Below are 17,702 nucleotides of genomic sequence, written 5' to 3' on the forward strand. Positions count from 1 at the left end.
GCATCTCTTGGAGTCAAGCCTAAAGGGTACAGGGGGTTAAACCTGGATCCTGAACTCAGAGATCCATGCTAGGGGCAGAGAGGCATTCATTTAACCTGCAGTTATATTTTCCCTCAGTTTATTGATACGGTGCAGAAACAATTTGAAATGTCTTTGTGTTGAAAGCAGAGTGCCTCGGGCGATGAGCCACAGATAAATTAGATAACTCTCCTCGCGGTAATAGCATCGAGCTCTCTGCCTGCTCGCTGTAAAGCTCCAATCTGCTCGAATCTCCACGGTGCTGTGCCAGCACCTCCGCTGTTCACAGTCCTCCCTGTTCTCCCTTTCCCTCCCAAGTTAAAAAAAAGTCATTTCCAGAAATTCTCCTTGGCTTTCGTGTTCATTCTAGTGACCAGGTGGTCCCAAACGGAAGCTGTGTAAGTTATGGTGATCCACACCGGCCTGCTGCTGCTGAGCGTTTCCCTGAGTTCATCGCTGACCACATCCCGAAGGGGTTTGCAGCTGTTTCCCTGCTGGTTTCCTTGTGGTTTATGTCAGGCTTTGCTCTGCTCCCAAATTCGGGGTTTGCCGAGACAGTAACCTCAAGTCCCCTTTTGCCCCAAGCACCGTTTTCTGGAGCAAATCCTTTACTATCCTGCGTTAGTGAGAATTTAGCTCCAGCCTTCAGGTTAAGCCAAGGCTCCAGTGCTGGACTGGGCACAGCCAAAGGACCAGCAGGGTAGGAGCAGGATGAAGCTCATATCTGAATTTACAACCTAGAGTGGCTGTAAAAGGTCATTGCTGTTATGGACTCTCCACATCCAGAGATGTACAAGTCTCCGATATGACCCTAAACCAATTAGCCGGCTGAATCACCTGCTATTATTCCTTTTCATCCTACGGGATTTAGAGAGTTTAAAGAGTTACTGTGGGTATAAAAGAAGCCATTAAAAGGAATCAATACAAAAGAGCAGCACAAAATGAGGTGGAACACTTCAGCCTTCTCTTTCCTCTCCCTTCCCCTTTCCCTCCGCAATTTGTGACCATCGTTAACCATCCCATGGTCCTGCTCCCGCAGCTGCACCAGCAAAACCAGACCCCAAACAGGTCCAATAGTGGTACCAGGACCGGTGATTTTTCACCACAACTCACATCTCTGTCTGCTTTTCTGCAGAGTCCAGAAAAACAGCATTTGTTAACCACTTTTTAAAAACATAAATTATGCAGTTAACGCTCTTCTCTAAGCCTCTGTGTTTGATGTTGTCCTGCTTGTTCCAGCTTTGCATTCCTCCTGCTCTCTACCCCCCCTCCCTGAGCTTTTTCATGTTGCTGGTTCAAATGCAGAAGAAAAGCATCATTATCTTTTATTTTTTTAAAGTTCAGCTTTGCAGAGCTGAAAATGAGCCTGCTATCACAGATGAGGCAAATGCATTGCTAATAATAGACCCAGATGTCGCTTGGGTTTTATTCTCAATGTGAGTCTGCCAAGAAATGCAGGCTACATACAGGACGGGAGAAGCAGCAAATGAAAAGGCCGTGGGGGTCACTTATTGTCATCCCCAGCTGAGCGTGCAGCTGTTCCGGGCAGCTCCGTGCTCAGCCCTATGGGCTGACTCGCGTGGTGGGAATATCTGCTTGTGAATTTAGGGTTGCACACGTTGGATTTCACTCTTTGCGCCCTCTCTTATTGAAAATTGACAACTTCTAAAGTCTTCAGATCTCCTTGGAACAGAGGGCGTGTGACTGTGTGTCTGCTCGGTAGGTGAGGAGCTAAAGCAAGCGCTGGCCACCTGCACGATACATTTATCTGCACTGAGCAGTCCCCGCTCCACACGGTGTTATCAGACCACCCCGATGGCTCGTTTGCTGCTCAAAGGTGCCTGTGAGTCTTGCCAAGGGCTCTGAAATTTTAAAAAATGAATAATGCCTCTTTGGACCCTGTGGAAACGAGCTGAAATGTGACTACAGATGTGAACCACCCCAACAGGACCATAGTGACGGGCTTGTGCCACTGCTTGGTGTGGTTCTGGTGCGATTAATGGACCAGTATCAACCAGTAACCGGAATGAAACAGAGGTCTGGATGAAACCTCCTAAACTGTCACAAACAGACCCAAAGTCCATGCTTTTGTCAGGATGCCCTACATCTCCTGCATCCTGGAGCACAGCTTCAGCCAAAGCCTGAAAAACGGGAAAATACCCATGTAATTCAATGTGAAGGTGACACTGAGTCAAACAAAAGCCTTTGGCCAGACCTTGAACTGGTGGAAATGGATGTTGCTGGTCTGGTTGTAGCATGGAGGGTCCTGTTACCCTTGTGCAAGGCATTTGATTTCCCAGGAGGGAGAGGCTAGTGAAGTGTCAGCAGCATTAATACTGTTAATACATTAAAAGAGCAGAGGAGTCTGCCCCAGTCACAGCTGCCCCAGCACCAGCTTCCCACACGGATATTCACACAACATGCTGAGCTGGAAGGGACCCACAAGGATCCTCCTCAGAACCTGGAGCAGCAGGAGGTGACCCCTGTTTCATTGACACCAAGCCGGGCTGCACATTCCTGATCTAAAGCACTTGGTTTGGGTGTGGAGGAGCAGGACCTGATGTTTTCCACAATTTCACCTGATGAATGGTGTCTGCTTAGGAGAACGAACAGGGACTTGTCTGTGTGTCCAGGGCTGCAGAGCTGCAGCCAAGGGCAGAAGCACTCAGCATCCCCAAGAGCGTGCTCCTGTGCATAAGGGTCTGTGAAGCACCTAAGTTCATAAATCAGGTCATCTATCCCATCAGAGACTAATCCCTCAAGTTTAGAGAGAGAGCCTGTGAATCCTGAGAGGACTCAGAGGTTGGGTGCTGCAGGCATGAGGTGGTTGTGATGCACCTTGCACACAGAATCACAGAATCCTGGGCTGGCTGAGTTGTGTCCTCTGTAGATCCCCAGTCCCATCTGGGTCACAGAGAAGATCACACAGGATCCCAGGCGGGTTTGAATGTCTCAGAGCAGGAGACTCCACACCCGCTCTGGGCAGCCTGGGCCAGGCTCTGGCACCTCCCAGCACACAAGGTTCTGCTCATGTTCACATGGAGCCTCCTGTGTTTCAGTCTGTGCCCATTGCCCCTCACCCTGGCATGGGGCACCACTGAACAGAATCTGGTCCATCCTCTGACACCCACCCTGACATATTGATCCATTGATCACATCTCTCTCAGCTTCTCTTCTCCAGCTCAGCAGCCCCAGCTCTCTCAGTGTCTCCTCATCACAAAGATGCTCCAGACCCATCAGCATCTTTGTGTCCCTCCCTGGACTCTCTCCAGTGATCCCTTGTCCTTCTTGAACTGGGGAGCCCAGCACTGGACACAGAACTGCACACATGGGTCAGTGCCTGCTGCAGGGTGCAGGACATGGGGTGGCCCGTGCATGGCTGTGGTGAGCAGGCGGTCATGGGGGGACGGAAAATGAGATAACAGAGAATTGTGTCCTGAGCCTGCCTGTTAAGCAAGTCACGGGGCTTTTTCCTTGAAGACCACACCTTGCTGCAGACTGACCACTCCACGGACAGACCAGCCCACTGCTGCTGGGGACCCCCACCCCGTCCCAGCCAATGACCCCCCAGTGCGGGACGGGGAGGAGCTGCGGGCAGGGGATAAAAGCCTCCGTGGGGTCTGCAGCTCAGCTACGGCATCTGTGTCCTCCCGCAGCTCCGAGCAAACCCGCCTGCCACCATGGTGCACTGGTCAGCCGAGGAGAAGCAGCTCATCGCCACCGTCTGGGGCAAGGTCAGCGTGGAGGAATGCGGTGCTGAGGCCCTGGCCAGGTAGGTCCAGCTCCTGGGCACCTGCTCAGCTGCACCTTGGGGAGAGAAACCACAGCAAGTGCATTTGGGAGCATTAACATGTCTGTGTCCGCTCGTGTCCCTCCATCTCTTCCCAGGCTGCTGATCGTCTACCCCTGGACCCAGCGGTTCTTTGATAACTTTGGGAACCTCTCCAGCCCCACCGCCATCATCGGCAACCCCAAGGTCCGCGCCCATGGCAAGAAAGTGCTCACCTCCTTCGGAGAAGCCATCAAGAACCTGGACAACATCAAACCGACCTTTTCCAAGCTGTCTGAGCTGCACTGCGAGAAGCTGCACGTGGACCCCGAGAACTTCAGGGTGAGTTGTGCTTAGGGTTTGACCCTCTCTCTTGCGTAAGAAGATGCAGGGAGCCCAGTGGGGCTGAGGGTGGGGAGCCTGAAGGTGCTGCCCCTGTGTGCCATATGTCACCTCTCCCTGGCACCTCCTGGCCCCAGGGACAGGGACCACTTTGTGTCCCCTTTTTCCAAGGCCGGAGAGGGAAAAGTAAGCGTGGGATGGTTGGGAACTGGACACTGATGGGATGAGATTCAGACTGGGGTTAGAGACAGAGGACAGGTCTGACCGTGAGGACAAGGTCAGCAGATGAGGGAGAGGAGTGGGACGGGGATGAAGCAGAGGAGATCAGAGTACAGGGGGTTGGGAAGTCTCTGTGGGTGAAGAGATGGAGCAGTTCAGGCTGGAAGGGGTTGAGAGGGTTGGATGTGGTTGATGGCGTCTGTTTTAGGCTCTCTTTAAGCCTGACTTCGGGATGTAGCAGGGAAATCTCACACTGGCCCTAACCCTCTGCTCAAGAAGGCATGAGGTTTCACAGAAAAGGTCTGGAAATAAAGTCTAGAAGCTGGAAAAAGCAGGTGTGAGAAGAAGCAGAGACAGAGGAGGAGGACACTGGTGCATGCAGTCAGCACAGGACTATTTTCCTGCACTTCATCTAGAAGAGCTTCCCTGGGTTGCATCCTCTGGGACCCACCAGAGACCTGGGTTCCCTCCAGCCCCAGGTCCCTGGGTCCTGCGCAGGACCAAGGGGTGCTCAGCACCATGCTGACCTGGCTTCCTTCCTTCTCCTCTCCAGCTCCTGGGTGACATCCTCATCATCGTGCTGGCCGCACACTTCGGCAGGGACTTCACTCCTGCCTGCCAGGCCACTTGGCAGAAGCTGGTCGGGGTGGTGGCCCACGCTCTGGCCTACAAGTACCATTAAATCATCTGGAGGCAGATGTGTCTGTAACAGTCAATAAAAACCCCCACATTTCCTGGACTTTTTGTTCTCCTGTGTCTCTGTGGCTGCCTGTGGGGTGGGAGGGAGGCAGCAGGGGATGTGAAAGGGGGAGGTGGGTTCAGGGCTCCTGGGAGCATCACGTTCCAGAAAGACAGTCAGGCTGGGCAAAGGGGAGGCTGCTTTTCACAGAGTCACAGAATCATTTTGGTTGGAAAAGGCCCTCAAGATCATCGAGTCCAACCATAACCCAGCCCTGTCCCTGCCCCATGTCCTGAGAACCCCATGTCCGTCTGTCCAGCCCTCCAGGGCTGGTGACTCCAGCACTGCCCTGGGCAGCCTGTTCCAATGCCCCACAGCCCTTTGGGGAAGAAATTGTTCCTAAATCCAACCTCAGCCTCCCCTGGCGCAACTTGAGGCCGTTTCCTCTGCTCCTGGTGCTTGTTCCTGGGGAGCAGAGCCTGACCCCCCTGGCTCCAAGCTCCTTTCAGGCAGTTCAGAGATCAGAAGGTCTCCCCTCAGCTCCTGTTCTCCAGCTGAACACCCCAGGTCCCTCAGCCGCTCCATCACACTTGTGCTCCAGCCCCTCACCAGCTCCATTCCCTTCTCTCTGCTCGCTCCAGCACCTCAAGGCCTTGCTTGGTGTGAGGGGCCCAAAACTGCCCCCAGGATTGGCGGTTTGGCCTCCCCATGTCCCCACACAGGGACGGTCACTGCCCTGGGCCTGCTGGCCACACCAGTCCTGGTACCAGCCAGGATCCTGTGGCCTTTTGGCCACCTGGGCAAACGCTGGCTCATGTTCAACCACCTGTTGAACAACATCCCATTATTTCCTGGATATTGGGGTTTTCTCCAAAAGGCATCAGCCCCCTCGCTGCTGCCCGTTCCTGCCTGCCTGGTGGGGCTGGTCCTGGACATCCAGGCACACAGCGATGTTGTGGTGGCCCATGCACACGAAGCTCCAGTGGGACAATAGTGGTGTCTAAACCAGCAATGCCCATGTCCCAGCCCACTTAGTCCCTCTGAGCTTGGCAGAAATTGTTGGTGGGGGTTTTCTGACCTGCTCTGCACAGAAGGTCAAGCTGCAGGGCAAGCAGAGGCCCCTCTGGCCCGAACCTGTGACGCATGCAAGGATATAAATTTGCAGACATTCACTGAAGACAGCCTAGATTAGGCAGAAATTTAGCCTTTCATATTTTAGTACTGACGTATAAGATGTTGATCAGAAGCATTTTCTGTATCACCAGTGAAAACAGTCTTAGGGTTATCCTTGTGTGTTTTGATCAGAATGTGATACCTAAAAATGTCAAGAGGAAGGGATGAGGGCAGCTTTTAAACCGGACTCAGCCGAGATTCTTTTTTACTCAGACTAGCTTAATGGAAGAATGTTTTTTCACTGTAATGGAAGGATTCTGCGTAAGTACATGAGCTTCAGCAATGCTTTTCCAGGAATAACCTAAAAAGCAACAAGGACAGACATGCTGGTGTCTCAGAATGACTAAATCCTTCTTCTTCATGATTTAGGAATAAATTTTCTGCCTTTGTCCTGATAAAGTGGGGGCTTGTGCTTATGACCCCTCTATCCTACACAGATGGCCTGTCTGAAAGGCAAAGGATCCAGCCCTGCTGGCAGCACTGAGAACATCTTGGTCAAGGGGGAAATAAAAAGGAAAATTGAAAAAGCAGGAGACAGTCCAGCTCTCCTGCAGTACATCATTCTCCTTTCCGTCAGCAAATGGGCATTTCAGCACGATTTCAGGAGGCAAGACTGTTCTCAACGTCTTGTTCCAGTTAGCACAAAAGTGCAGGTCAAAACCTTGGCAGTTGGCACCAAACAGAAAAGTTCTCCTGCCCTTGAGGCACTGGTGGACATAACGTTAATAAAATGATGGTGGGTGCGTCCAGCTGCATACACTATCTGTTCATCTGTTTGTACCTTTGGGTCCCAAATGAGAAAATGCTTGCAGAGGGGCTGTGGACCTCAGGAATGCTTTTGCTGCAGTGTCTGTGAATGTCTTAATTGTTCTGTTCCTCCCCTCCCACCCGTCGGCACATCACGGTGGTGCTGTGGAGTGTGTCCTTCTCCTCGACTGTGCGCTACGACCAGCAGCTGGGTGGTCCTGGTGGCATTAATCTGCACTTAGAGGTACAGGCAAGGGGCAGGATGGGGTGCTGGTGTTGCAGAACCCCTGTGCCAGGCTTTTCAAGTGAGAGTTGTCCATCTCTTGTATGAAGTGAAAGCAAAGCTGTGGCCACCAACAGCCTATCCGAAACCAAAGCAGGTTTAGAGGCAAGCCCTGGGAGCAGGTTAGGTGAACACCATGGCAAGCCTGGTGTTGCAAAGATGCTGTCTGGTCCTAGCAGTGTTGCATCAGCTCTTACCGAGGATGCGGTGTCCCTGGTATCTCCTTCCTTTGCCGTGGGAAAGCAGGAATCAGCTGTGCATCTCCAGGCCATCACGCTGTGCAGAATGTACCCCTCGGGGAGGAGAGTCCAGCTTCACCAGCACAGTCAGAGAGGGCTAACACACCGCTGGTGTTTCACCGCAAGATAAAATGGTCATCAGGACATTTCTGCAGTGGCAGAGCAGAGTGATGCTGGGACACTTGGGCAGGGCTAAGAGCCACCAAGTGACCAAGGTACACTGAGCCATCAGCTTCATCATTAGCTTGGTCCTTTCAGGCTGGACATGAGGAAGAAATTGTTGCCCTGAGGGTGGTGAGAGCCTGGCCCAGGTACCCAGAGAGGTGGTGGATGAACCATCCCTGGAGACATCCCAGGCCAGGCTGGACGGGGCTCTGAGCACCCTGAGCTGGTGACGATGTCCCTGCCCATTGCAGGGGCGAACTGGGGGAGCTTTAAGGTCCTTTCAGCTCAAACCATCCTGTGATTCTGTGATTAGCAGTTGGCTATGTTCAGGACCTGGCTCCACCTTGGCCATTTCAGTGAGCCCCAGATGCTGACAGTGATCCCCAGGATCCCTGCACGGTGCAAACAGCCTTTTGGAGACCAGAGTCCCTTCAAAGCGGTTCCAGCCCCCCATGGCCTGACCCAGGCAGGGCTGGCTGGTGCATATTTCCATTATTCTGTCTGCTGCTCCCACCCAAAGGGGACGGACTGAGCTCCTGCCCTCAGCTGGGAGACCAAGAGATGCTGGCACCGAGTGGTATGAGCCTGGACAGGACTGTTGAGCTTGGAAGGGAAGAGCACAGCAAATAAAGTGGGAACCAAGACCTACTGGCACAAGACACAAGAAATAGAATGTTTTGGAAGAGACAGAAGAGTCTGGCTGACATCCAGAGCCGCAGAGGCTGGGCACAGCTGCCACTCCTGCTGATAAGGGCTCTGGTAAAGCTTGGCGCGGGACACTGCCTGCCGCAATCAGAGTGACCAATAAATTCTGCTTGTTTTGGAAAGGCTGTCAGTGTAGCTGCCTTTTGCCATCATTGGAATGGTTTGTCTGTAAAAAGGGAAGGTTCTTGTCCATGGAAGTGGGCACGTCCCAGCGTGGGGCCAAGAGATGAAGAAGGGCTATGGGGATCTTCCACGCACACCAAAGGGAACAGATCAAAGGATACTCGAGGGAAGAGCCCTGAGCAGAGTGAAATCCACCCCAGGCACACAGCAAAAGGTCCTCCAGTTTTCCTGCTGGGGATAAGGATGCTGTAAGGTGTTGCTGTGGGGGCACAAGGGAAAAGCAGATCTTCCTTTGACTCTGTGAACTACGAAAAAAGCTACAGAAATTGCCTCTGTTTGGCATGTTGCGATGAACATTTCCCCTTCCACCCTGTGCCACCAAACAGCCCCCTCAACAGACAAGGAGGAGGGGCAGGTGCTGGTCTCTTCTCTCTGGTGACCAACGAGGGAACAGCAGGAGATGTGCCAGGGGGGTCAGTGGGACATGAGGAAAAGGTTCTTCCCCAGAGGTGCTGGACACTGAACAGGCTCCCAGGGAGGTGTCACGGCCCAACCTGACAGTGTTCAGCAAGAGACTGGACACCGTCCTCAGACACACGGGGTGACCTGTGGTGTTGGAACGAAATAAGGACTCAGCAAAACAAGTCGATTCAATGTGAATCACGCTAAAGCCATTTATTACAGAAACAAGTCTCCTTATATATGTAAATATATTCTAATCACGTGTCCACGCTCCAAGCATGGATTCGCTAAATGAGCATCGTGGGCTGTCCATGCGCTGGAGTCTCACTGATGATACGTCCGATGATTCACGCCACGCCAGGACCCTGGTGACTGAGAAACGCCCCTCTCTCTCACAGCAGATTCTGTTCTCAGCTTCTCTAAGAGGCCTTGAGATTCCTTTGAGCCTGACTAATTCAGCAACAAATCTTTATCTATCAAAACCCCTCCACACTGTGGGGTGTCCTGTGCAGGGACAGCAGTTGGAACCGATGATCCTGTGGGTCCCTCCAGCTCAGGACACCCTGTGATTCTATGAAACCCTGCACTGAGAGCTCTGAGCATCACAAAACTGTCAGCAGGCCTCTGCCCCCAAGCCATAAAACAAGTGATTTCAAAATGTACTTAAAATTAACTCTGTCTTATAAAAATGGGTGAGGCGGATAGGTCCCCTGGAGGAGCCCCAAGCAGAGCGCAGGGCTGGGACTGTCTGGGCAGTTGTGCCTTTGGTTTTTGTGTCTCATGGCTGCTCACAGCCGGTGCTCGTGGTGTCCTGGCCAAGATCCCTCTGCCATCCTTGCAGGCACCTTTGGGCTGTATGTGCTCGACTGTGAGCTCGTGCCTTTGCTGGCACTGTGGACTGCTGTGCGACTGTTGTAAACAGCCTCTGGGCCTGCCCAGCATAGCAGGTTTCCTTAAAATGCCTTTGTGGTTGATTAATCCTAAAAGTAAAAAGCCCTCAGAAGTCTTTCACAGGGAGTGCAATCTCATGTCTTTTTCCTCCTGTCAGCTGGCAGCTGCCCTGTGGCACTAATGCAGCTGCCACAGATGATGTGAAAAGTGCTTTGAAGGAATCACTTGCCAGGGTGGGATGATGTTCTTGGGCAGGGACACTGTGATCCCGGGAGATGCTGCTGCCCATGAAGAGAAGACGTGGGCTGGGGATGGACAGGGCTGAAGGAGAAGGAGGGAATGATAAGGTGAAGCTCAGCAAGCCCCAGGAGCTGTTCATCCTTTGCTGCTTCTCTTGGTGGAGCATCTCATCTTGTGCCTGGGATGAGCATTGGGAACTGTCCCCATGGGATGGTGCATCCCAGCTGCTCTGGTCCTCAGGCACTGTGGGACTGATGCCACCAGGTCACCAGTCCACGCTGCTAACAAATCACCTGGGAGCTGTGTCCACAGAGCACTTTACTGGCGTTACAGCCCCTCATTTCCTATGTCTATATTAACTGCGAAAGCACGTGCATGAACCAATCTGCACACACAGCAGAACTAGAGATGCAATTGGATAATTTAGCAGTTACAGCTGCAGTCTCCAGGCAGAGCTCAGTACCTGTGTCACACGCTTCTTCCATGATTTTAAGTGCATCAACACATCCAACAGTGCATCAGGACCCTGTTTGCAAAAATTATACTGGTAAGAATACTTTGACAGACTCCCCTGTTGTTAGGAAACATCTTGGATCGAGATGCTCTGTTAAGTAGGAGGGTGGAAAAAAGCCACAATTTTGAAAGATACAGTAACTGCAGGGAGTAATGGTATTGACCAGAGGTAAGGCTGGGAGAACTTATTGACAGGTTTATTTGGAGCAGGCAGATAAGAGACAAGATCGTGCTCTTCAGGTTTCAGATCGCTGCCAAGAGGAGGGCAAGAGGACAGAATTCACCTTGCATGCAGCGAGGGACAATCCCTGCAAAGCTGCTTCTTGGCCTGAAATATTTTACGTGAAGAATCAATCTGATCAGGACAGCTCTGCCAACAGTAGAAATGCTGCTTTGCCAGGACAGCTTATTCTTTTGGGGGTATGAAGTACACTATCTATTAAACAAACTCTTTTTTTCTCGTATAAGCAGTGTCTGCACTCAAGGGTTTCTCAGTGCTAGTGCCCAAGATAGAAAACCATCCAACTTTTGCAATGTACACAAGGTTTTATTGCTTATTTCTGCTAGCACTCAGAAAAAATAAGCACGGTTCCCTATTTGGTTCTGCTTTTTATTTGGTGTACATCCGATTTCTGATTAAGGGAGGCTAAGAACTGTGCCCCAAAATTGCCCAATTATTAGACTAAGGGACAGTCAACAGCCCTGCACAGTAACAAGGCATTCAAAATCTGAAATAAATTGAAACGAATGCTGTGTTGTCCTCTTTCTGGAGGGCTAGCAGATGAAATGAACTGGTTTTGCACAGCAGTCTGGACACAGACTCTGCTGGCATCAGGTGGGACAGACCATCCAGGTGGGTGACAAGTCCAGCTCGGGACTCCTTATAGACTAAGGCTGGTGGTCACACTGCTCTTGGCACTCATAACTCAGAGTTGTGCCTTCGAGATGGATCAACTTCCTCTGATGACAGGGAATGGTACTAGGGATGGGCAAAAGGAGAGCTCAGACTCAGAACAGTACAGACAACAATGATGGAAAACAACATTGGACAACAATGATGGACAACAGCAATGGACAACGATGATAGCAATGATGGACAACAATGATGGATGACAACTCTGAAGCTCTTTGCTAGGACAGACACGAAAGGAGGTTCTTGCATTTAAATTATGGGCCCTAGGTTTGGGAGTGATCCTTCAGCCCTTCTTTCCCAGCAAACCTCTGATCCTTTAAAACTGGGGTGGATGATGCTTCTAAAGACAAGCAAGCCCTTGAGGTGCTGGAGCGAGTGGAGAGAAGGGAACGGAGCTGGTGAGGGGCTGGAGCACAAGTGTGATGGAGCGGCTGAAGGACCTGGGGGTTCAGCTGGAGAACAGGAGCTGAGGGGAGACCTTCTGATCTCTGAACTGCCTGAAAGGAGCTTGGAGCCAGGGGGGTCGGGCTCTGCTCCCCAGGAACAAGCGCCAGGAGCAGAGGAAACGGCCTCAAGTTGCACCAGGGGAGGTTGAGGTTGGATGTGGGAACAATTTCTTCCCCAAGGGCTGTGGGGCATTGGAACAGGCTGCCCAGGGCAGTGCTGGAGTCACCATCCCTGGAGGGGTGGACAGATGGACATGAGGTTCTCAGGACATGGGGCAGTGCCAGGGGCTGGACTTGGTGATCCTGAGGGTCTCCTCCAACCAAAATGATTCTGTGATTCTATGATTCTGTGATTCTGTGATTCCTGGAGTTGTTCAGGAGGAACCCCAGCAGTGCAGGGCATCAATGCACCATTACAAGTCTGAAAATGTGGACAAGACAAAGACTACAACCTCTTTGAACATCACTGCCTGTCTTCTTGGGTCAGCAGTGCATGTCCAGTCCCCAGCCTCCAGCTGCCTCTGCAATTCGGGGAGCCCACGGCCAGGGAGGAGCCACGCAGGCAGCTCCACCTGCGCTCGGGGCCACGGATACAAGTCCACGGGTGCGAGATGATGCTTGTCCACTCAAGGGCAGAGGGGGGAAAGGGCCTCTTTTCCCCTTGGACAGCATCCAAAATTGCTATCTTTCCTTGTGCAGCCCAGCACCCTCCCCAGCCCCAACCAATAGGTACGTGAACTGAGATTAGGACAAGCTGTTACTAGTGTATAAAAATCCCTGGGGCAGACTTCGGCTCCACTTCTTCATCATTGTTTAGGGACGCCCTGGGAAAACCCACCACCTGACACCATGGTGCACTGGTCAGCCGAGGAGAAGCAGCTCATCACCAACATCTGGAGCAAGGTCAACGTGGCCGACTGCGGTGCTGAGGCCCTGGCCAGGTAGGTCCAGCTCCCAGGAACCTGCTCAGCTGCACCCAGAGAAACCACTCTAATCATGGCAGCATTAACGTATCTGTGTCTGCTTGTGTCCCTCCATCTCTCCCCAGACTGCTGATCGTCTACCCCTGGACCCAGAGGTTCTTCTCTTCCTTTGGTAACCTCTCCAGCCCCACCGCCATCAATGGCAACCCCTTGGTCCGTGCCCATGGCAAGAAAGTGCTCACCTCCTTCGGGGATGCTGTGAAGAACCTGGACAACATCAAGAAATGTTTTGCTCAGCTGAGTAAACTCCACTGCGACAAGCTGCACGTGGACCCGGAGAACTTCAGGGTGAGCCTTGCTGGGAGTCCAGGCTCAGCTGGGCAGGGGTTCCTGCTCTCTGGAGAGGGAGTTTGGGTCTCTGAGGTGTCTGATGGTCAGTCAGACCTAGAGAGAAACCCAGAGCCTGGGGCTCTGCTGAGGGCAGGGGTGATGGAGGGGAAAGAAGTGAATAAGTATATTTGGGGAGAATAGAGAGGAGTTTCTAGGCTGGCATGTGTGAGGGGAGGACCCAAGTGAGGTAGACAGGTATGAAATGCAGAACCAGATACCTGTTGGTAGGAAGCGACGTTGGCTTGGAGCAGCCAGAGACCAGAAGAGAAGAAACTGAGGCAGGATTTGGAGGGAGGAGCTGAGCTTGGCTATGATCGGTTGTTTAAACCCAGAGAGAAAATAAACACAGCCACTTCATCAGAAGGAGGGCATCTGAGCCCTGAGAAAGCAAGGGTGGGTAGGGAAATGGAAGGAAAGGATAAACCCAGGTGAAGCAGAGGGAGGACACTGCATGGCAGGCAGGGGAAGGTGTTGGGGAAGACGATCCAGACCATTCAGTTGTCCTGGTGACCACCAGAGATGCAAGTTGTGCCAGGAGCTTGGTGCTGTGCACAGGGCTGTGATAAATGCGTTCCTTGTTTTGCGATTAATTCCCCGAAAACTGGTGTCCACACAGGAACACCTGGGTGGTGCGATGGTGGGGAGGGAAGCCAGGGGCAGCACTGGGCTGATGGCCTCTTCTGCTTCCACCCCCAGCTCCTGGGTGACATCCTCATCATCGTCCTGGCCTCCCATTTCGGCAAGGACTTCACCCCCGCCTGCCAGTCCGCCTGGGAGAAGATGGTCCGTGTGGTGGCCCACGCGCTGGCCCACGAGTACCACTGAGCTTCCCGCAAGCGTTTGCTCCCGGAGATGCTCGTGGAGAAACATCCTCTGGTTCTGCTGGTCTCTGATTGCCAAATAAACACCAACTGCTTCATCCGTGAAGAGGTGTCTGCCTCTCTGTGGGAAGGGGTGGAGGCCACCCCGGGGTGCTGGGGAATGGGAAGGGGATCATCACACACAGGGCAACGTGAGCCACGGTCTTGTCTACGAATTCATGTGAGACTCGTCTAAGATAGAGAACACAGGAGAACGTTCAAGGCAAAAAACAATTAAACACGCTACAAAATGTAAAGAGAAATACACCGTTGTTTTTTTGAGACGTCATTGCATTTAATGTTTTAAGGTTTTCACAGATTAAGTGGAAAAAGTCTGTGTACAAAAACATGTAGTGAGAGAGGTGGCAGTGAGATTAGGCCCATGGTTTGTAACCTCCTTCATGGAAGGAAAAACACTTTTTTTCATGACATTTTGTTTAAATCATTATCATTCTCATATTATTAAAGGCAGAATGTAATAGACACAACTATCTGTTATGGAAAAAACATGCCCAGAACAGTAATTTTGTGTACAGGAAGGAGAGCCCCTGGTTTCACTGGCCCCACATCCAGCCTTCCACATGCAAAATGGAATTCCCTGAACAGTCTCCATGCCATGGTGAAGACCATGGCCCTCACCAGCCTCCTGAGTCCAGACCGGGAGCATCCCCACAGCACTGAGAGCAGCTCAGGGACACGTTTGGGGTTTCTGGTGGCTCTTATCAGGGAGAAGGCAGAACGAATGGCTCCGGACCAGGTCTGCAGTAAAAGCCGCGCTGTTCAGCGAGGAGATCTGGGGAGCGGTGCCACCCCCAGGCCTGGCCCTGGGGTCCTTTGGCCAAGCCCCCTCCCAAAGTGGCCTTTCCATACTCAAAAGGGGCCAAGAAGAAAGATGGGGACAGACTTTTGAGCAGGGGCTGTTGCAATAGGACAAGGGGTGATGGTTTAAACTAAAGGAGGGATATTCAGGCTGGATATAAGGAATTGTTGCCTTGAGGGTGGTGAGAGCCTGGCCCAGGTTGGGCAGAGAGGTGGTGGATGAACCATCCCTGGAGACATCCCAGGCCAGGCTGGACGGGGCTCTGAGCAACCTGAGCTGCTGAAGATGTCCCTGCTCATGGCAGGGGGGGCACTGGGGAGCTGGGAAGGTCCCTCCAACCCAAACCATTCTGTGATTCTAAGTAAGCAGGCAGAGGAGAGCTCATGCAGCCATCAGAAGTGGTGGCAGCCCACAGCCCTTGGCCAAGGCCCACACGTTGCTCCACGGTCATCCAGACCCCTCTGGACCAGTTAGCATTCCCTGTTCTGGCCCCACAAGCTCCATCCAGCCCCAGCTCCTGTGTCCCACCCTCACTGGGAGCAGGAACAGACATGCAGCCCCAGGGGACCCAGTGGCCTCTCCCACCACCCAGGAGGACAACTGCCGGTCGCCACATTGCTGGGCCAGGCACTGTCTCCTGCTGCACGTTTGCACAGACCCCAGTATACCCAGCCTTCCCCACCTCTCCTGGGGCTCCTGTGAACCAACATCCTGCAGACAACTGGTGTGCCCTGTGTTCTAACGTTTCCCTTCCAGCCTTGTTTGACCTCTGCTAACAGGCTCTCTGAGACAGGAGCTCTCTGAGTGCAAGCTACTGGCCATGGTTTTCTTGGTGTTACCCTGAAGTTAGCAAACTGTGAAACTGCTGATAGGAAAGAACAAGGAGAACTCAAAGCCTGACAGGTCCTGCATGAAGTGGACAAAGAGAAAGTGCTTGCATGCCACCTGTGCATTCAGAGGGAGGATCCAACAGCCCCAAGTCTGAGTCTTCTGCCTCACAGCCACGGAGCCCATTCTGGTTTGCACTGTACAAGGGGCACCAAGCCTTGCACAAACCTTCCTCGGAGGGCTTACACGGGACTCACGTGGAGCTGTGCTTGGACTTTGCGTGGAGATAAATGCCACCCTTCAGTAGGGAGCTGCAGAGCTGGAAATCAAAGGCAGGGGGAGGGCGGCCACCAAGCCCGTCCCAGTGCTGGATCTGGGCATCTTGCCCTGCACCCCACCCTGATGCTGCGTCCCCTCCCTCGGGGTGCCAGGACTGCGGGGCCCCCCCGGGGGCCCAGCCAATGGAGGGGTGCACGGGGAAGAGGAGGGGCCAGGCGGAGCATATAAAAATGGGGAGAGCTGCTTGCCAATGTGCGATCCCCTTGGGAGCAAGAGCCGAAACTTCGTCCGTACCTGCCGAGAGCCGCACGCTACCCTCCAGCCGACACCATGGTGCACTGGTCAGCCGAGGAGAAGCAGCTCATCACCAGCATCTGGGGCAAGGTCAATGTGGCCGACTGCGGTGCTGAGGCCCTGGCCAGGTAGGTCCAGATCCCAGGAACTTGCTCAGCTGCACCCTGGAGAAAGAAACCACTCCGATCATGGGAGCATTAACATATCTGTGTTGCTTGTGTCCCTCCATCTCTCCCCAGGCTGCTGATCGTCTACCCCTGGACCCAGAGGTTCTTCTCTTCCTTTGGGAACCTCTCCAGCGCCACCGCCATCAGCGGCAACCCCAATGTCCGCGCCCATGGCAAGAAAGTGCTCACCTCCTTCGGGGATGCTGTGAAGAACCTGGACAACATCAAGGGCACCTTCGCCCAGCTGTCCGAGCTGCACTGCGACAAGCTGCACGTGGACCCCGAGAACTTCAGGGTAAGACATGCTCCTGACCGGGGGACCCCCCTCCACACCACATCTTTGTGGGAAGTTTCTCCCCAACCCCAAGCCCCCCATGTGAGGGTCACCCTAGATGTGCAGGATGATGGTTGGGGTGAGGGGGAGATGCAGGAGAGAGACAGAGAGGGAAGGGACCAACCTGCAGCTTGGTGAGAAAGCACTGAAGGGGCTGAGTGGTGAAGGTGGTGGAGGGGCTGTCTGGAAGGCACACGGGAGTGGGGAAGGCAGCCAGGAGGTGGTTTCAGTGCAGAAATAGAGGGGGAGAGTAAAGCAGAAGCGGTTCTTGGGCAGGAAGAGGTTTGAGCCAAGGGGAAAGCAAAGGAGCAAGAGTGAAGCGGAAGAGGATCTGCAGGTTTCTGGGCTTTGCTAACCCAAGGGTGCTCTTGTCCCCCCAGCTCCTGGGTGACATCCTGGTCATCGTCCTGGCCGCCCACTTCGGCAAGGATTTCACTCCCGAGTGCCAGGCTGCCTGGCAAAAGCTGGTCCGCGTGGTGGCCCACGCTCTGGCCCGCAAGTACCACTAAAGCGTCAGCAGGAAAACCCCAGCAGCGTCTCCAGCTGCGTGTCACGCACCGTCTGACATGTCGCTCTGGAGCTCACAGCTCGTAACAGCCAAATAAAGATCATCCTGTGAAATCCCCACTGAGTCCATGTCTCCCTGAGGGGCTGGAGGGGTTGGGGGGACCTGGGGCGCCCGCGCGGGGATGGGGGCTGTAAGCTTGAGCAGGGCGAGCATTTTGCTCCCAGAAAATACCACCTGCCTCTGTTATGCTTGTTTTTTTTTTTGCGGGGGTTGTGTGGGATTTGCCTCTGGAAATCATATTTTCAGAGTACTGGGTAGATACAGCCCTGCAACCCCCGTGGTCACGCACTGGGGTGTTTGCATCGAGGAACT

At 53.2% G+C, this 17,702-nt stretch overlaps 3 protein-coding genes across 3 annotated transcripts; all 3 read left to right on the top strand.

The window, feature by feature from the left end:
• The first annotated feature begins 3,301 nt into the window (after nt 1–3,301).
• LOC102090178 (hemoglobin subunit rho) lies at nt 3,302–5,087 on the top strand. Its single transcript, XM_005507372.4, has 3 exons — nt 3,302–3,790; nt 3,907–4,129; nt 4,902–5,087. Exons 1-3 carry the CDS (start codon nt 3,699–3,701, stop codon nt 5,028–5,030), a joined length of 444 nt encoding a protein of 147 aa, XP_005507429.3. The 5' UTR covers nt 3,302–3,698; the 3' UTR covers nt 5,031–5,087.
• A 7,451-nt stretch (nt 5,088–12,538) lies between these two features.
• Nucleotides 12,539–14,167, top strand: LOC102090358 (hemoglobin subunit beta-like). The gene is made up of 3 exons (XM_005507373.4): nt 12,539–12,868; nt 12,976–13,198; nt 13,937–14,167. The coding sequence occupies exons 1-3, from the start codon at nt 12,777–12,779 to the stop codon at nt 14,063–14,065; spliced, it is 444 nt and encodes a 147-aa protein (XP_005507430.1). The 5' UTR covers nt 12,539–12,776; the 3' UTR covers nt 14,066–14,167.
• Nucleotides 14,168–16,222: 2,055 nt separating this feature from the next.
• LOC102090541 (hemoglobin subunit beta) lies at nt 16,223–17,447 on the top strand. Its single transcript, XM_005507374.4, has 3 exons — nt 16,223–16,449; nt 16,561–16,783; nt 17,203–17,447. The coding sequence occupies exons 1-3, from the start codon at nt 16,358–16,360 to the stop codon at nt 17,329–17,331; spliced, it is 444 nt and encodes a 147-aa protein (XP_005507431.2). The 5' UTR covers nt 16,223–16,357; the 3' UTR covers nt 17,332–17,447.
• The last annotated feature ends 255 nt before the right edge of the window (nt 17,448–17,702 follow it).

This window comes from Columba livia, chromosome 1, assembly GCF_036013475.1.
Source record: "Columba livia isolate bColLiv1 breed racing homer chromosome 1, bColLiv1.pat.W.v2, whole genome shotgun sequence".
Classification (NCBI taxonomy): Eukaryota; Metazoa; Chordata; class Aves; order Columbiformes; family Columbidae; genus Columba; species Columba livia.